Raw genomic sequence first — 15,153 nt, 5'->3', positions numbered from 1 at the left:
CCAAGCCTGACTTTATATGTAGGAACCCATTGACTCCTTTTAATAGTTGGGTTGTACGCTTGGGGGCAGGGGATACTGCAGAGCAAATCCCTGCCTTCATGGAATTTACTTTCCAGAAGGGGAAAGAGAACAGAAAACCCAGACGTGGACTATGAGGACATTAGGGGAAACACTTGCTGTGGAGAGCAATAAAGTCGAAGGCCCCCTAAGAAGATGACATCGATTAGCTACTGAGGGAGAGAACCAGGCACAACAGCCCTGGAGGCCAGGGCTGCTGGAGCTGAAGGACCGGTGGGGACACGGGTGGGTTAAAATAGTTGAGAGATCCTGTACAATTGGACATGTGCTGAGAGTCTTTTAGTCCAAACCCTCCTCTGTCCTCAGTTCTCCACCTAACCCCCTCATGTCATAATTCATGGAACATTCTGAAGGTCATCGGTTAGTAGCCACAGCAGGACAAGAAGCCGGGAATTTGTTGTTCCTGGTCCCACTTACACCCTCCTACACCAAAATCCAGAAGGCTGAGCGGAAACCCAGCCCCCCCTCCCCTGCCCCAACCCCTCCATCCTTGCTGTGGAATGAAGGACAGACATGGTTGATTCTCTTTCCTTGTGGTGGTTCTGTCAAGCCCTATAAAGTTCTGTCCAGGCACTGCCAACACTAAATTAGCACCTGCTGAAGCATTGCTCCCCATTAGATACAGGATTTGGTTCTTCAGCGTTGTTATCCATCAACCTTCCAAGTCCTAACCTTGTGTGTGTGTGTGTGTGTGTGTGTGTGTGTGTGTGTGCACGCGTGTGTATGTGAAGACACCTTATTTAATATATATTGTTGAATCTAATGTGTGCCTGAGCAAAGCTGGTCTAACACACATATTTCTCCATAAGCACATTTTGCGCTCAAATACCCTAAATAGCACATCAGCTCTTGGGGGCCATTTTATTTTTTTTATTTTTTAATTTTTTTAAAGATTTATTTATTTTTATGCAAGAATTGGGGTACAGGCCAGAGATGCAGGGAGATGCAGGGTACAGGGAGGGGGTGAGAGGATTCACCAGAAACAGAGCGGGGAATAGAACAGGCAGACTGACGAAATACACTGCCTAGGGGAGCAGCGGGTGAGACAGGAGAGGTCTGTCCCTCCATGTGGGTTTCTCCCTGGCCGGCCAGGAATTGAACTCGTGCTGCAGTGGTTGTGGATTGCTTCATAGGTTGCATCTTAACCCCTGCGCCACCAGGGAGGCCCTATAAACAATTTTTTGTTTGTTTGTGATCATGCACTTGTAGCCATCAGTAACTTGTGACTGCAGTGACTCTTGGCTATTGTTTTCACTCCAGAATCTTCTAAGAGCTGTGGAGGAGGTGGGTGGGGGAGACACAGGGAGAGAGAGATGACTCATTTTAACCTTTACTGAAGTAAATGGATGATTACTTCAGAAAAAGTTGATTTTAGTAACTACTTCCCCCTCCCCCAATTTTCACACCATTGCTAATCTCTTGGGGGCCATTTTAAAGAGTAAAATCATCAATGAAAAGCACAAAAGTACAAAAAAAGGAGGCACTAAATAAACCATGGAAAGCATACTTTTGTGTGTGTTCCACTGGGCTAACAGTTTACAGTGCTGTAGAGAATCCCAGATTACATTTTCTCACCTCTCCCACCACCAAATGTCCAGTCACCATCCACCACTAACCAGTCAGCCCCTCTGCCCATTTGCTCCCCCTCCTACCCCTCCAGTACCCACCATTCTGTTGAAAGGAGGCTTGTTTGTGTGAGAGCTCAACCAGAGGATAGAGCGTCGCCCTGCTCGAGCTCAGCTGGGAATACACGTGTCAAACAACTCAAGTTTTTTGCCATCTTTGCCTGTCCACAAGTGACCGCAAAAGCACCTTGAGTATTGACTTGAAGGCTGCAAATTTGTTTTAGCAGGTAGGTGAATTTTCAAATACATAATCTGCAAACAACCGGCATCCCCTGTGTTTGCACTTGAGCTGTTGAGAGGAAGGACTTTATCCAAGACCCAGGTGGCATCCTTTTTGGTGGTGTCACCTGCTGGGCACATTTTTTGAGTAGAGGATCGAATGAGTGCTGAAATGCCTCTGAGACTGCCTAGAGAGTCTGCTTTGGGCTAACCATTGTGAAGACTGATATCCTTGTTTATTTGAGTACTGCATTTTCCATATTGCAGCTGTTATAGAGCAGCCCCGATATTAAACGGGTTCCTGGCTGTGGGTCCTCACCCGTGCGCTTTAAAGGGACTTATGAATACTCTACTACAGACACACACAAAAGGGTTAATAAAAGGTTTATTTACAAGAGGAAAGGAAATAAGGAAAATGTACAACTCAGGGAGAAAATAGGGAAATAAAGTCTTTAATGCGTCCTACCCGATCCGACGACCTAGAAACCCAAAGTCACTCTCAGAGCTGGCCAGACGCTGCGAGCTGATGGAGAGCCAAAATGGGGGGGATCCCCCAAAGCCCATGTGTCTGCCTTTTATATCCACCTGGCTGCTTAACCCCACCCTCAGGTCCCAGCCACCTTCCCTTTGGTGGTGATGGGATTTGGAGTTCCCAGTGTCTTTGGCTTTGGCCTGGGGTGGGGGTGGAGTCCACATAGCCTATATGGAATTAGCTTTGGGACATCCTTTTCCCCCTAACACAACTAGACTTGCTGCTAGCAGAGACTGGATGTGTGACTACCCAGTGTCCCTGCTCTGACCTCTACCTCCCAGCCCCCAGCCTGCGGAGTCCAGCCTGTGTCTTGCCTCCCTCTGCTCCTTTCTGCAGGTCAGCTTCTCCTCTAGACACCCATGGCCATCTGGCTTTTCCCAGCAAAAGAAAATGGCCTGCTTTACGTGCAGCGCTTGGGTGTGCATTACGACTTTACTCTATGCTTACTCTGCAAATCACATTTCTCCATTTATAGCAGCAGCTGTGTAATCTATAGTGTCAATCACTGTGCGGACCATAGAACATGCCTTTCCATCTCTTCCAAGACTCCCATAAGGGAAAATGAAAATACCATTCACACTTCCAAGGAGTAAGGCTGTTTTCCCAGGAGTGGGGGCGTCTGCTGCTGATCTGCAGAAATAGATGCGCCATACCCCCAGCCCCGTGCCTTGGCCTGGACTCGCCTGGGCTCTCACTCCGGCTGTGAGAGCGACTGTGAATCTGAGGCCGGCTGCCACAGACTTGCTGTTTTGACATTTGGGTGTCTCCAGTAGCAGAAGTTCCCTTTTGTATCACCTGTTCCTTGTTCTACCTCGGAAAGTTCTGTGGTTCCTGTCAGATAGTGATTCTTGGAGATGATCAGTGCCGACTCTGGGCTGTCCTGGGCCATATTGGCCACTTCTTAGGACATACTGACTCGGGGGCTGCTGATTTGTTTTAGCAGGTAGGTGAATTTCCAAATACAGGATCCACAAACAATGTGAGCATCCACTGTATTTGCACTTTATCTAAGACCTAAGTGGCATCCTTCTTGTGGCATCCATCACCTGCTGGGCACATTTTTGAGCAGAGGATCAAATTAGTGCTTTCCCACCAAGTCCAGACTCTTCCTTTTGTGTATAAAATGCTCAGCAGACTAAGCCCTCAGTGAATGGTCACCGCAAGTAAAATGATGGGGTGTTTGCAACTTCATGTTAAATCTATACATATACATAATTTGTTCTGTAATATTCTGGAAACCTAAGTCTCTTGCTTGAACCCACCTCTGCTCAACTTCTCCTTGGATAAAAATAACCTCCTTGATGCCAGCCTGTTTCCCCAGGCAGGAAATGACTAATACAATGAGCCATTTATGCATTAAACCACAGCCCAGAGGACTCTCTGCCTGGGGGATGACTCTCCCAGGGTCCTGACCACCTCCATGCTGAAGTCAGCTCCCCTGCCTGCCTCTTCGCTGGCCAGTGCAGTGGGCAGGTGATCAAAAACTGAGTGGATTTCCTCCAGAGAGCAAACCCTCCTGCTAACCAACCCAAGCATCAGGCAGACTTACATTTAATTCTGTAAATTAGTGAATAGACAGTCCAAATTTTATTTTTAAATTTATGTGAGTTCCTGACAATGTGGTGATGTTTGCCTGACCCAGCAGGTTCGGGAGAGTTCTTGAGGACCAGGCATTGTAACCCGCTTGTTGTTGCCACATAGCACTGGCCTTTCTGTAATGGCAGAAGCCCTGTTGTGCAAGGATAAGAGCTGATTGCGGTAGCTGGAGGCCTGGAGGCTGGGGTTACACCTCAGGGCCCTCTGGCAGGTTGTTCTTGAGCCTGACAATCCTAGGTCTTCTCCAGAACCCGGTGTGATCAGCATTGCTGTGACCAGAGGGACCAGGGCATAGGCACCAGGCTACAGGTGTATTTCCTTTGCCTTATGGAGTTTCCTTAACTATAATGTACAGGAAGTAGGGGATGGGGGGGTGGGGGGGCGGGGGGTGGGTAGAGAGGGAGTGAGGGAGGGGGAGAGCGAGAGAGCTGTGATGCCCCCTGGTGGACATTGTGCACAATGGCACCCAGACCACCTCAGGGCTAGTTAGTACTCAGGTTCTCTGAGTAGTCTCAGGACCAGCCTGCAGCAGTAAATCTAGACCTGGGTGGCTTTGAAATACTTAATTCCTGTTCAGGGGGGCATTTCCTTCTCCTCTATGTATTCCTGGCTTTGAATTCTCTGTGTGAAAGGGTTTACATTGGGACCAGGCGTTCCTTACCTCTGGTATCAGCCTGGCCTAGATGTGGGTGCCCTGAGTGTCCTGTGAGGGGTTGTGGGTTCCTTGCTCTCTGGGCTCCTCTCTCAGTGTAGAGTGGGGTGTGCCTGCCTCCCTCTTTCTCCTTTAGAAAAACCAGCATAGTTGGTGCTCCGAGGAGCAGCGTGGCATGGTTCTGGGAACTTATCAGCATAAACCTATTTTGGAATGCCAGCCCCCATCATGCTGGCTGCTTGCCTTATGTGTTAGTCTGCTCCAGCTGCCATAACGAAATACCACGGATTGTGTGACTGACACAACAAAAACTAATTTCTTCATAATTCAGGACATTGGAAGTCTGAAATCAAGGTGTGGGCACGTTTGATTTCTCCTAGGGCCTCTTTCCATGGCCCGGCTCCTTCTCTCTGTGTCCTCACTGGGTCTTTTCTCTGTGGCTTCCTCTTCTTAGTAGTTTGACAGGCTTAGTGGGTTGGGATCTACCCTTCTGACCTCATTTAGCTTTAATCTCTTCTTTAGACCCCACCTTCAAATACAGTCACATTGGAGGATAGGATTCAACATATGAATTCTGAGGGGACAAAATTCAGTCCAGAACAACCAACTTGTACCTCAGTTTCCTCATCGATAAAATAGGAATAGTAACATCTACCTGATATTGCCATATAGATTAAGTATTTTTAATCTGTATCTCATTAGAAGCAACATGAATATTTTTTCTTGTCTTTTGGCCTTCTGGAGAGCCTCTTTGGTGAATTGCTGTTCAATCTGCTGCCATCTGTTAATTAGGTTTTTTTGGATTTTTTACTGTTGAATTGTATGAATTTTTTATATGTGTTAGATATTCATCCCTATGGGTTATATATTGTATATTTTCTCCTGTTCAATAGGTCATTGAATCATATTGTGATTTTTTTGCTATAGAAGCTTTTTAATTTGAGGTTATCCCATTATTTTATTTGTATGTTTGTTCTTAATTCCCTTGACTTAGGAGCTGAGTCACCAAAAACACCTTTATTGTTGATACCATGGAATATATCGCTAGTGTTTTCTTCTATGTATTTTATTGGTGCATGTCTAATTTCTAAGCCTTTGATCCATTTGGAGTTTATTTTTGTGTATGGGGTTAGCCAGTAATCCAACTTCATTCTTTATGGGTGACTTTCCAATTTTCCCAGCATCATTTATTAAAGAGACTGTCCTGTCCCGATTTTATGGTGATAGCTGCTTTATCATAGATTAGGGGCTGGTATGTATGTGAATTATTTCTGCCCTTTGAATTCTGTTCCATTGATCCATGTATCTATGTTTATACCAGAATCTTTTTCTGTTTTTGAAATCTCATCACCTAAGTTCCAGTGAGAATATTGTGTTAAAAATAATAATAAATACTTAAGAAGATGTTTAAGGCACATTGATGTCATGATTTCATTGTTGAGCAAACATGCATGGCTTATTTCTTAAATTTAAAGTAAAACTGATATCATGATTTAAAAGTCAAAACCCAGTGTGGTGGCACTGGTCACCTCCCCCTACCTCCAAAACCCCACCATGCCCACCCACCATAAGGCCCCCCTCCCCTCCAGCCTCTAGAGAGCATGTGAAGAGCTTTGCCCATTTGGACTGTCTTGTCCTTACCAGAAAGATCTCTCACAGGGAAGCGATGGGGAGTTTTTGCTTCACCTGAATAATCTCTCCCCCTCCCCCAACAGCAGGTGAATACTTAAAGTGCACGCAGAACCCCACCCTGGGACATTCCAGGATGCACAGCTACTTAGTCTCCCTTTTCTGCAACACATCGGTGGGTCCAACCTCGGTTTCTCTAAGACTCAAAGCCATCGCTCTTCTCCATGTTGTGTCATAGTAGAGAGTTGACAAGCATTTTTTAATAGCAGAGGGAGCTGGTTAGGAACAGATGACACAGGCGGGAGCTGACTTAGGAATGGAACTAAGAAATAAAGACACATCTGCTTTGAAAGAATCCTTACGTTTTCATTTAAGGATTTAAAATCACTCAAGCTTTAAATCTCAACAACCTGCAAGGTTCTCCATGCTCATGAGGGAAGATTAAGAGCTCTGTGTGGTAACTGCACAGCTTTTCCCCCCTTGTGTTAAATAACTTATAATAGCTTTGATTTGATTCCTTATCATAGTGTTAAGCCCAGGGCATTTCCCAAATACAGGGAAGGATTTGGTGTTCCTGCCCCCTAGCCTTAAGTGTTTCCAGAGCATTCAGTTAAGGCTCAACCCTTAGGAACTGCCACGTGGTAAAGCACCTCATTGGTGTTGGCTGTGGTTATGACTGTCCTCTTTGTGGACAGCCCCCATTGGGTGTAGGTTAGGGTGACTTTTCCAGTAAGCTTGTCTTGTTCTGAAAAACAGGGCAGAAAAAAATGAAGTAAATGGCCCAGCAGAGCCAGAGCCCCAGAGCCAGGCGTCTTGTTTTCTGCCCACATGCCCATCGTGTTCCCCATAGTCAGGGTGGAACAGCAGAATCAGCTGACGCGCTCACTGTGGTCAGCGGGGAAATGCTCACTGGGTCTTCCTGGCTGCCCGGGTCATCGCTGCATAATTAATCAGGCTGATTCCTTATAATCAGGCTGGTTCCTGGCTTCAGCGGATAGAAAACTGGGTCGAACTCTCCTCCAGAGTCCCGGGCACCACTCTAGCCAAACCCACTGATACACTGGGCTTGGAAAGCATTTCTGTATCTTGAAGAAAAGCAATGACAAAGAAAATCTATTTTAAACTGTGTCCATGAGGACAATGATCTATATTCCTACACACCGTGTGTGTGCCTGTGCTCACACGCACTCACTCACACACATGGATTTACTAAACACTTCCCTATTACCAAGGCAATGTCCAAGGAAGATGTTTTGATCCTTGAAAAGGCTTTGCATCTTCAGAGCAGACTGAAAGCCATTCGAGGCCACAGCCCTCTGCGTACTGGAGGCTGTATTTCTGAGCAAAAACTGGATGATCAGAAGACCTGCCTGGGGGCAGAAATTAGGTCTGTGCTGTCTCCTGCTTGCAGTCACTGGGAAATCAAAGGGCAGAGGCTGTTCTTAGCTCTTAGGGAAACATCCCAGAACACAGGATATAAAAGGCAGCGAACATACCCTACATGGCTGGGTTTTTCTGGCTCTGCTTTACTCGAGCATCACGGTTAATATCAAGGGGGTTTACATTGCATCCGAAACAGTTACCGGTTGTAAAACTTGATATTAGCTTCCCCCGTCTTTACAAATTGCCCAGACACACCTGCCTACTCAGAGGTTATGCTTCTCCAGAGGTTGTGCAGCCCTGTCTCTACCTATTTCCCTTTCATAATGATTTCTTCTGTATTCCACTAAATTCTTCTTCATTCCTTTTGTAGAACCATTTAGACATTTTCCTCATCTGCTTCTCAAAGAAGAACTCTGATGCTAACTGGTAAACTTTCTCTGCCCCCAATGTGTGTACCTCAATTGATATCTTGATAACTGAGTATCTGGGATTCTTTGAAAGTGCTTTATATTCCCAGAGCCTTTGAACAGCTGGTGAAAACTTTGAACCCTCTTTTCATAATAGGCAAACACACAATTTGGGCTATGTTTTTCGGGGCGGGGGGTAGAATTTCCTGAAGCCTATCTGTGCTCACCCAGGTGCCTGGACTCTGGGTTAAAACACCTGAGGTCGGCAGGTAGGATGGAGCCTGTCATGAAGAAGACAGGCTCCTCTCTGGCCTCTGCCCTTCCCCAACCACCCAAGGTGTGTCCCTAGTGATGCTTGATCACTACTTGGAAAAGCAAAACAGTATGGACTGGCTGACTGTTGGAGGTAACATGCTGGGCATAGGCCATCCCCTTTAATCCCCTGCCAGGAGGCCACTGCAACAGCTGAGGAAACCTAGGCTCAGCAAGATTGCATCACTTGTCCCTGACCACACCAGGCAGTAGGTAATCTGGGATGATTCCAGGTCAGTAACTTGAAACCCAGCTCCCTGCCCTTCCCCCACTGTAGAGGCAGGAAGGGCTCAGAGCAGGATCTCTATGATGGAGCAGACGGTAAAGGAGAGTCATGGAGTGCTCGGTGGCTTTTTCAGGCTTTTACTGGGATTTTACCAGGTACACGGCAGGCAGGGGTTCCGGGGAGGCCAAGAGGCTGGCAGGCCTCCCAGACCCTGGTGAATCTTCACTCTTCCTGGGCTCTCTGGCGTTCTCTCATGGTCTCGTTCTCTCTCTAGCTCTCTCTCTTCTGCTGATTCTGTTCCCGTGATGCCGCCCTTATAAGCCAGTCTCAGCCCAGGTGTTCCCACCTACCTATGCCCACACCCCACTCCAGGTGCCCGCCATCAGGCATGCATGTAGGACCACTGGGATCCATCATTAATGCTAATGGCTGGAAGGCAGAAAAGCCTGATAATCACTAACCCTATACCCACACACCCGTGTGTCTTCCTCCTTTTGGATGGTGTTGCAGGAGCTCATGACCCTTTGTGTCACAGCCAAATGGTGATGCTCTTCCAACTTGTACCCCAGCAGAGCATTTGATCTGGCTCATTGATGTGTCTCCCCACCTGGCAGATGGTAGGCGTCAGTATATATTTGCTCAGTGAATGAATCCACCCATCCTACATGCTCAGGGCCACAGCCTTCAGGAAGCTGTCTGCAGCTCCCTCTTTTTAAGTCAGAAACTTCTTCCATAAGCAACCAATGCAGGTCCTTGGCCTCCACGAACCCAAGCTTGCTGGGTTGAGGCATGACAGTAACACATGTGCCTCCGTGTCTCCTTCCTTCATGTCGTGGTTTAGATTACGCTGTGTCTACTCTGTTCCCAGCTGCTCCAGAGTGGGGCTGTGTCTGCCTCATCTCTCCCTGTCTCCAGGAACGAACAGGCATTCAATAAACGTTTATTGACTTGAACACACAGTTGTTACGGTGCTGCAGGGTAATTAGTCTTCAGGAGTTAGTAATTCCTATCAATGAGCATTAATTAAGACTGCATTTGTTGCGCTAGACCAAATTTTAGCTTTTCTCTGTGAATTTTTATAGGTTTTTTTTAGCATCTATAATGTAGTGTTCCTGGCGATTCTGGGGTCATTTACCTGTTGTCCCTCAGCAGTGATAGAACATGGCTGTTTTATTGAATGTGCAGCTTTGTGGACATTGGCAGATTTAAGCCCCATCGTCCTGTGCAGTGAGGCTGCTCACCTGGCCAGCGGCAAGGCTGACACCCTCTTCTCCCGTAGCTCCCCTCCCCAGCCTCACCCCACTGCACGGTGCAGGGACCAGGTCCCCAGTTTTCTGTCAGTGCACTCTCATCTTGTTCATCCTCAGTAAAGCTCAGGGCAAGGAAACTAGAAGCCCTGTGGGACAACACAGAGTGAAAGGATAAAGACTCCTGGAGCAGACAACCCAGCACCAAGCAAACATCTGCTGTGGCCTGCCATGTGCCAGCACCTTGCGCTCCTCAGATCCTAGGGTTCACCTGGAAGTCCTGTGAGCCCTCCTCAGATCCAGGGCTCTCCTGGAAGTCCTGTGAGCCCTCCTCAGATCCTGGGCTCTCCTGGAAGTCCTGTGAGCATAGTGTGATTAGCATTTTCAATCCAATAAACTTGTGCTCATGAGGCTGCGGAACTGCTGATTGGAATATAGGACTCCAACTCAGGACCAGCTGGCATAGAAACCAAGCCTTGGCACCCTATTCTGTCCCTCTACACGTGTTTCAGAAGGTTTTGTCCAGACATATTATTTGCTATTAATACAGAACCCAAAGAAACAGAAGGGAAACAGGTTGAGTGTTTGCAGCCAAGATAGGAAAACTTGATTCCAGTGCAGGGGAAGATGGAACTAATGGGAGAGAAGGAAGCCTCAGGCCAAAAGCTGTGTCCCTTTGCATTAAGCCAGGACCCTGTTCCATTCAGTGCCCATCATACAAACAACAGCAGCAGGAGCAGCTGCAAGCTCACATTTAGCCCTGTTCATCCTCCCAACACATCATAGGCTGTTGTGAGACAGGTATTTTTAATATCCATATTTTACAGATGAGGAAACAGAAGTTAACCAACTTGTCCAAGATCACAAATAATAAATGGAAGTCTTGGGGTTTGCACTAGGTTTTATTCTCAGGACCAGTCTTAGGGAGAGCATGACTTTTGTAGGAAAGGGTCACCATGCACAGCAGTGGCTCTCAAAGTGTGGTCTCCAGGCCAGCAACATCAGCATCAGCTGAAATGCAGATTCTTTCGCCCAACACAGACCTGCTGAATCAGACTATAGTGATGGGACCCAGGATTCTGTTTTGGGGGTGCCCTCCGGGTGGTGTGCTCAAATCTTTACCTCTCTTTTCCATGGTAGCTTTGGCTAAAATCTGTTAAACTAGATGTAGTATCAAGTCAGGAAGGACCACTGAGCAGGTCTTCTGATCCCATGCAGGCCAGGTAAAGGAGGAGTCAGAGTCCTCAGCCCTCAGTGGCTTTTTGCAGGCTCATATTGGGGTTTGCCAGGTACACAGCAGGCAGGCATACTGGGGGGGCCGGAGGCTGACAGGCCTCCCAGCCCCCAGCAAGTCTTCACTCTATCTGGGCTATCCGGCATTCTCTGCTTCTCTCTTGGCTTCTGCTGCTTCTCTCTCGGCTTCTCTTTGGGCTTCTGCTGGTGTCCCCTTGACGCCGCCCTTATAAGCCCAGTCTTAGCCCAGGTGAATCCCATCTACCTATGCCCACACCCTATTCCAGGTGCCCGCCATCAGGCATGCATTCAGGACTGCAGGGTTCCATCATCTATCCTGATGGCGGGAGGGCAGAAAAGCCTGACATTTTTCCTTACCCTACACTAGAAAAATCTTTAAAATACACACATAGAAGAGTTAAAATTTATCAATAATGATAATAAACATTTATTCAGCCCTTACTATATGCCACACACTATGCAAAGCACTTTACCTACAGTATCTCATTTAGAAATAACGGTACTCTAAATAACAATACCATAAAGTAGAGGTACTATTATTATTCCCATTTTACAGATGAAGCAACTAAGACTTAGCAACCTGAAGTGACCTGCCCAAAGTCACCATCTGGTACATAATAAAGTCAGATTTGAATTCAGACACCTCATTACACAGTCCATACCTTGATCCATGGCTCATTTTTTTGCCATTTTGATTAAGAGCTGTTGAAGAAATGAAAGTGTTGATTTATTTTTTAAAAATTGAAAAGAAGCATTTTAAAAGCAGGTTGATTAATATTTTGAGCTCTTCCCATATTCTCAGAGCCGATGACATAAACCATCATTTCCTGAGTTTAGAGAAAAGCGGTTATTAACCTCCCTGGCCACAAGGGGGCAGCACCACACAGTGCAGGTTGCTGTTTGCAGCTGTGTTGGGTGGGAGGCAGCCCCAGCTTGCTCGCTGGTGGAACTGGATTATTCCCATGTACCAGTTTCTTCTAACCTTAGCTGCCTGCAAAGGAATGAGGTTTTTCAGATCAGAAACTAAATGACAACAGCAGGTCTGCACAAGGACCATTTAAATGCATTTATTATAGTGGCATAGTTAGGGCTCTTGCTTTGTAAAATCAGCATGACAAAACAATGTACTGAAAGTCCTGTGGTGACATTGAGTGATCCCATTTCTTAGCCAACAAAGAGCTTGTTTAGTTTGAAATCCATGTATTTCTGAGATGAAAAACAGCCAGTATTTTTTGTTACCTTCTTTATTTTTAATAAACTCTTTTGTGTATTCACGGGGTATAGGATTTTGTGGTAGGTAGTTAGAGAAAGTAGAAAAATGTGTTCCTGGCTTCTAGTTTTAAGAGCTTACATCCATCCCACAGTCGTACTGGGGCCTCAGGGTTCACCTGCACCAGGAAAACCAAGATTTTGGTAACAGCTACTGTGGGTCTGGATCTCCAGTCCTACTCCTGTGTGTCTCATCCCAGCCTTGGTTTCCATGCCAGACACTGAGATCACTGGAATTTTGACTACAGTGACTTTAATAGCTTATTATCCAAACTGGGGCACATTTTGAGAGTAAAAAAATTTTTTTTTAAATAAAAGCTACTCTTAATAATTTTCCAGAACAACAAACATAAACCAGAGTTATTCTGGGACAATTAAAACATGTGGTCACACTCATTACAAACCCTCTGCTCCTTTCATTTTCCTCTTTTGATGCTTCCAATTACATTGGCTGTGGCACTGTGTCCATGTGCTCTTTCAGGCAGCCGTACTCACTGAGTGTTTTCTGTGTGGTTTTCTACCTGTATTATATTATTGTTTCCTCATAAGAACCCTATCAGCTTATTATGATTTCTATTTTTACAGATAAAAAAATTGGGACTTCTAAATTACTTGCCCAGGATCAGAGCCAACATCTGAATCCAGACTGTCCCTACTTTTACATGCTCTACACTTAATGGATGTCACTGGCTATGTTCTTGAACCTTCTTTGTGGACTTTGGCCCCATGGGATACTGTCCCACCTGTACAATCACAGGCATATAGCTGAGTGATGGAGAGGGGGAGCCCAAAAGTCAGCTGCCTGGGCTTGAATCCTAGTTATTAACTTGTGCTTCACTCACTTTCCTCATCTGTAAAATGGATACAGTAGCTTAGTAGCAACCTCAGAGGGTTGAGGTGAGAAACAAGTAACTACCTTTGAGGTTTGATCAATGCCTTGTTTCCTGCCTCAGATGATACAACTGTGCTGTGCCCATTTTGTGCTATTAAAGTAGCTTGGGATAATACAGATATTCTTCCTATCAAGTTTTTTTTTCCCTTCTTGATGCTGGGTGGGGGGCACTGTTCTTTTTTTTGGGTAGATAGCCCAATCAAAAGAGCTGGCCAGGCAATGGGACGTGGCATTGTGATTTAACTAAGTTGCTGCAAAACTACAATGAAGGGGCAAAGAGCCACCAGGAGAAGCAGAGAGGGGCACTTGATGGGTTCAGGCCCAAGAAGTTGTGGGTTTTAATGAAACAGGGGAGGTGTGCACCTGTGGTTTACATCCACCTGAAGAAGCATGGCTGAGTCTGGGATTAAGAAAGCAGCGCTGCAGATGGGGCGGGCAGCCAGTGCCAAACATCCTAGATGCTGGCGAGGAGCTGGCCCTCAACTGGCCGCAGTCACCCCGGTGACTTCCAGTGTGGCTGCTCGTGCTCTGCCACCTCCCAGAACCTGCCCAGGACACAGGATAGTGGGCGGCTTTTGCATTTGTCACAGGGATGACCTCTTCTTGAGGTATCTGTAAAAAACACCCTATGCACCCTTATTGCTCAGATCTTTTGCTGCAGGGTCACACAGGTACCTGGGTGCTTCCCCTCTAGTACATAAGGACCTCCCCATAACTGTTCCCCTAAGTGGGATGCCTTCTGTGTTTTGATGCTTCCCACCCCCTGACCCCAGAGTGTGACTTGCAACTCGGAAGAGGCACCCCTATCTGGGCATGGGGGCTAAACAATAAAGGCTGAACTGGACTGAATGTGGTCACTGTGGGACATTTGGCTGCTTTTCTTCATTTATTATGAAGATCACTTTTGGAAGCCTTGCAAGGTGCCTGTTGAGAGGCACTTTTCAATCAGTCTGCTTGTTCTGTTCCCCACTCTGTCTCTGGTGAGTCCTCTCACCTGCCCCCTGCCCCCGCATCTCTGGCCTGTACCCCAGCTCTTGTATGCATAAATAAGTAAATCTTTTAAAAAAAAAAAATGACCTTATCCTAGATAATGGGAACTTAGAATTTTTTTTTTATCCGTTGCCCTATAGTTCTACACCTGCTGATCTAGTCTAAGAAAGATTGTGAACACACACACACACACACACTACATAGAAAGTTGGGCAAGAAGATATTTATCACTATTCTTTTTAATTAGCAAAACACAGTTAAATTTCCCAACAATAGAGGATCCATTAGCTAAATGAGATGATTGTATAAATACTTAAAGGCTCATCACACATATTTTATGGAGGATTTTGTCAGGCTGTGACCAGTGAGTGAGATCTCTTCTCTTTGACTTGTCTGCTAGTGTTTCGCTGTGCGCTCCCTGGGATGGGTGGAGATGGCCGAGGAAGACCTCGCTCCCGGTAAAAGCAGCGTCGCTGTCAACAACTGCATCAGGCAGCTTTCCTACTGCAAAAATGACATCCGAGATACAGTGGGCATTTGGGGAGAGGTAAGTAACCCCCAGAAGGCACTCAGTTATGGCCAAACTCCTCACCTGCTGGCAGGACTGGGACCTGCCCGACTCTGGGTTCCAGCTCTGCAGCCCTGTGATTGTGCATCCCTCTGCCAAAGGCAGGGGAAGAGGAGTCCCACCTTCAGAGGAAGGTTGAGGGGGGGGCTGCAGCCCACCACTGCAGCTTGGCTCTTCCCCTTGGCTCTGCCAACTATTGCTTTAGGGTCAGGTTGCTCAGCTGCTGTAAGGAGCCAGAAAACTGAATCTCCCCAGCACCTGCACCTCGATGTTA

The 15,153-nt window shown here is 46.6% G+C and overlaps 1 protein-coding gene across 11 annotated transcripts in view; it reads left to right on the top strand.

The window, feature by feature from the left end:
* The window catches only part of APBB2 (amyloid beta precursor protein binding family B member 2), a 359,532-nt gene that overhangs the window by 282,684 nt on the left and 61,695 nt on the right, over positions 1–15,153 (top strand). For all 11 annotated transcript variants that reach the window (XM_054688336.1, XM_054688339.1, XM_054688343.1 and 8 more), the window contains one exon: positions 14,712–14,858. In XM_054688336.1, the coding sequence (XP_054544311.1) occupies positions 14,712–14,858 (147 nt within the window). The remainder of the gene's footprint in view (positions 1–14,711; positions 14,859–15,153) is intronic.

The sequence above is a fragment of the Talpa occidentalis genome, unplaced genomic scaffold, assembly GCF_014898055.3.
Source record: "Talpa occidentalis isolate TD23 unplaced genomic scaffold, MPIMG_talOcc4v2.1 talOcc4.6, whole genome shotgun sequence".
NCBI lineage: Eukaryota > Metazoa > Chordata > Mammalia > Eulipotyphla > Talpidae > Talpa > Talpa occidentalis.
The sequence above is the reverse complement of the archived record's forward strand: the minus strand, read 5'-3'. Positions and strand labels throughout refer to the sequence as shown.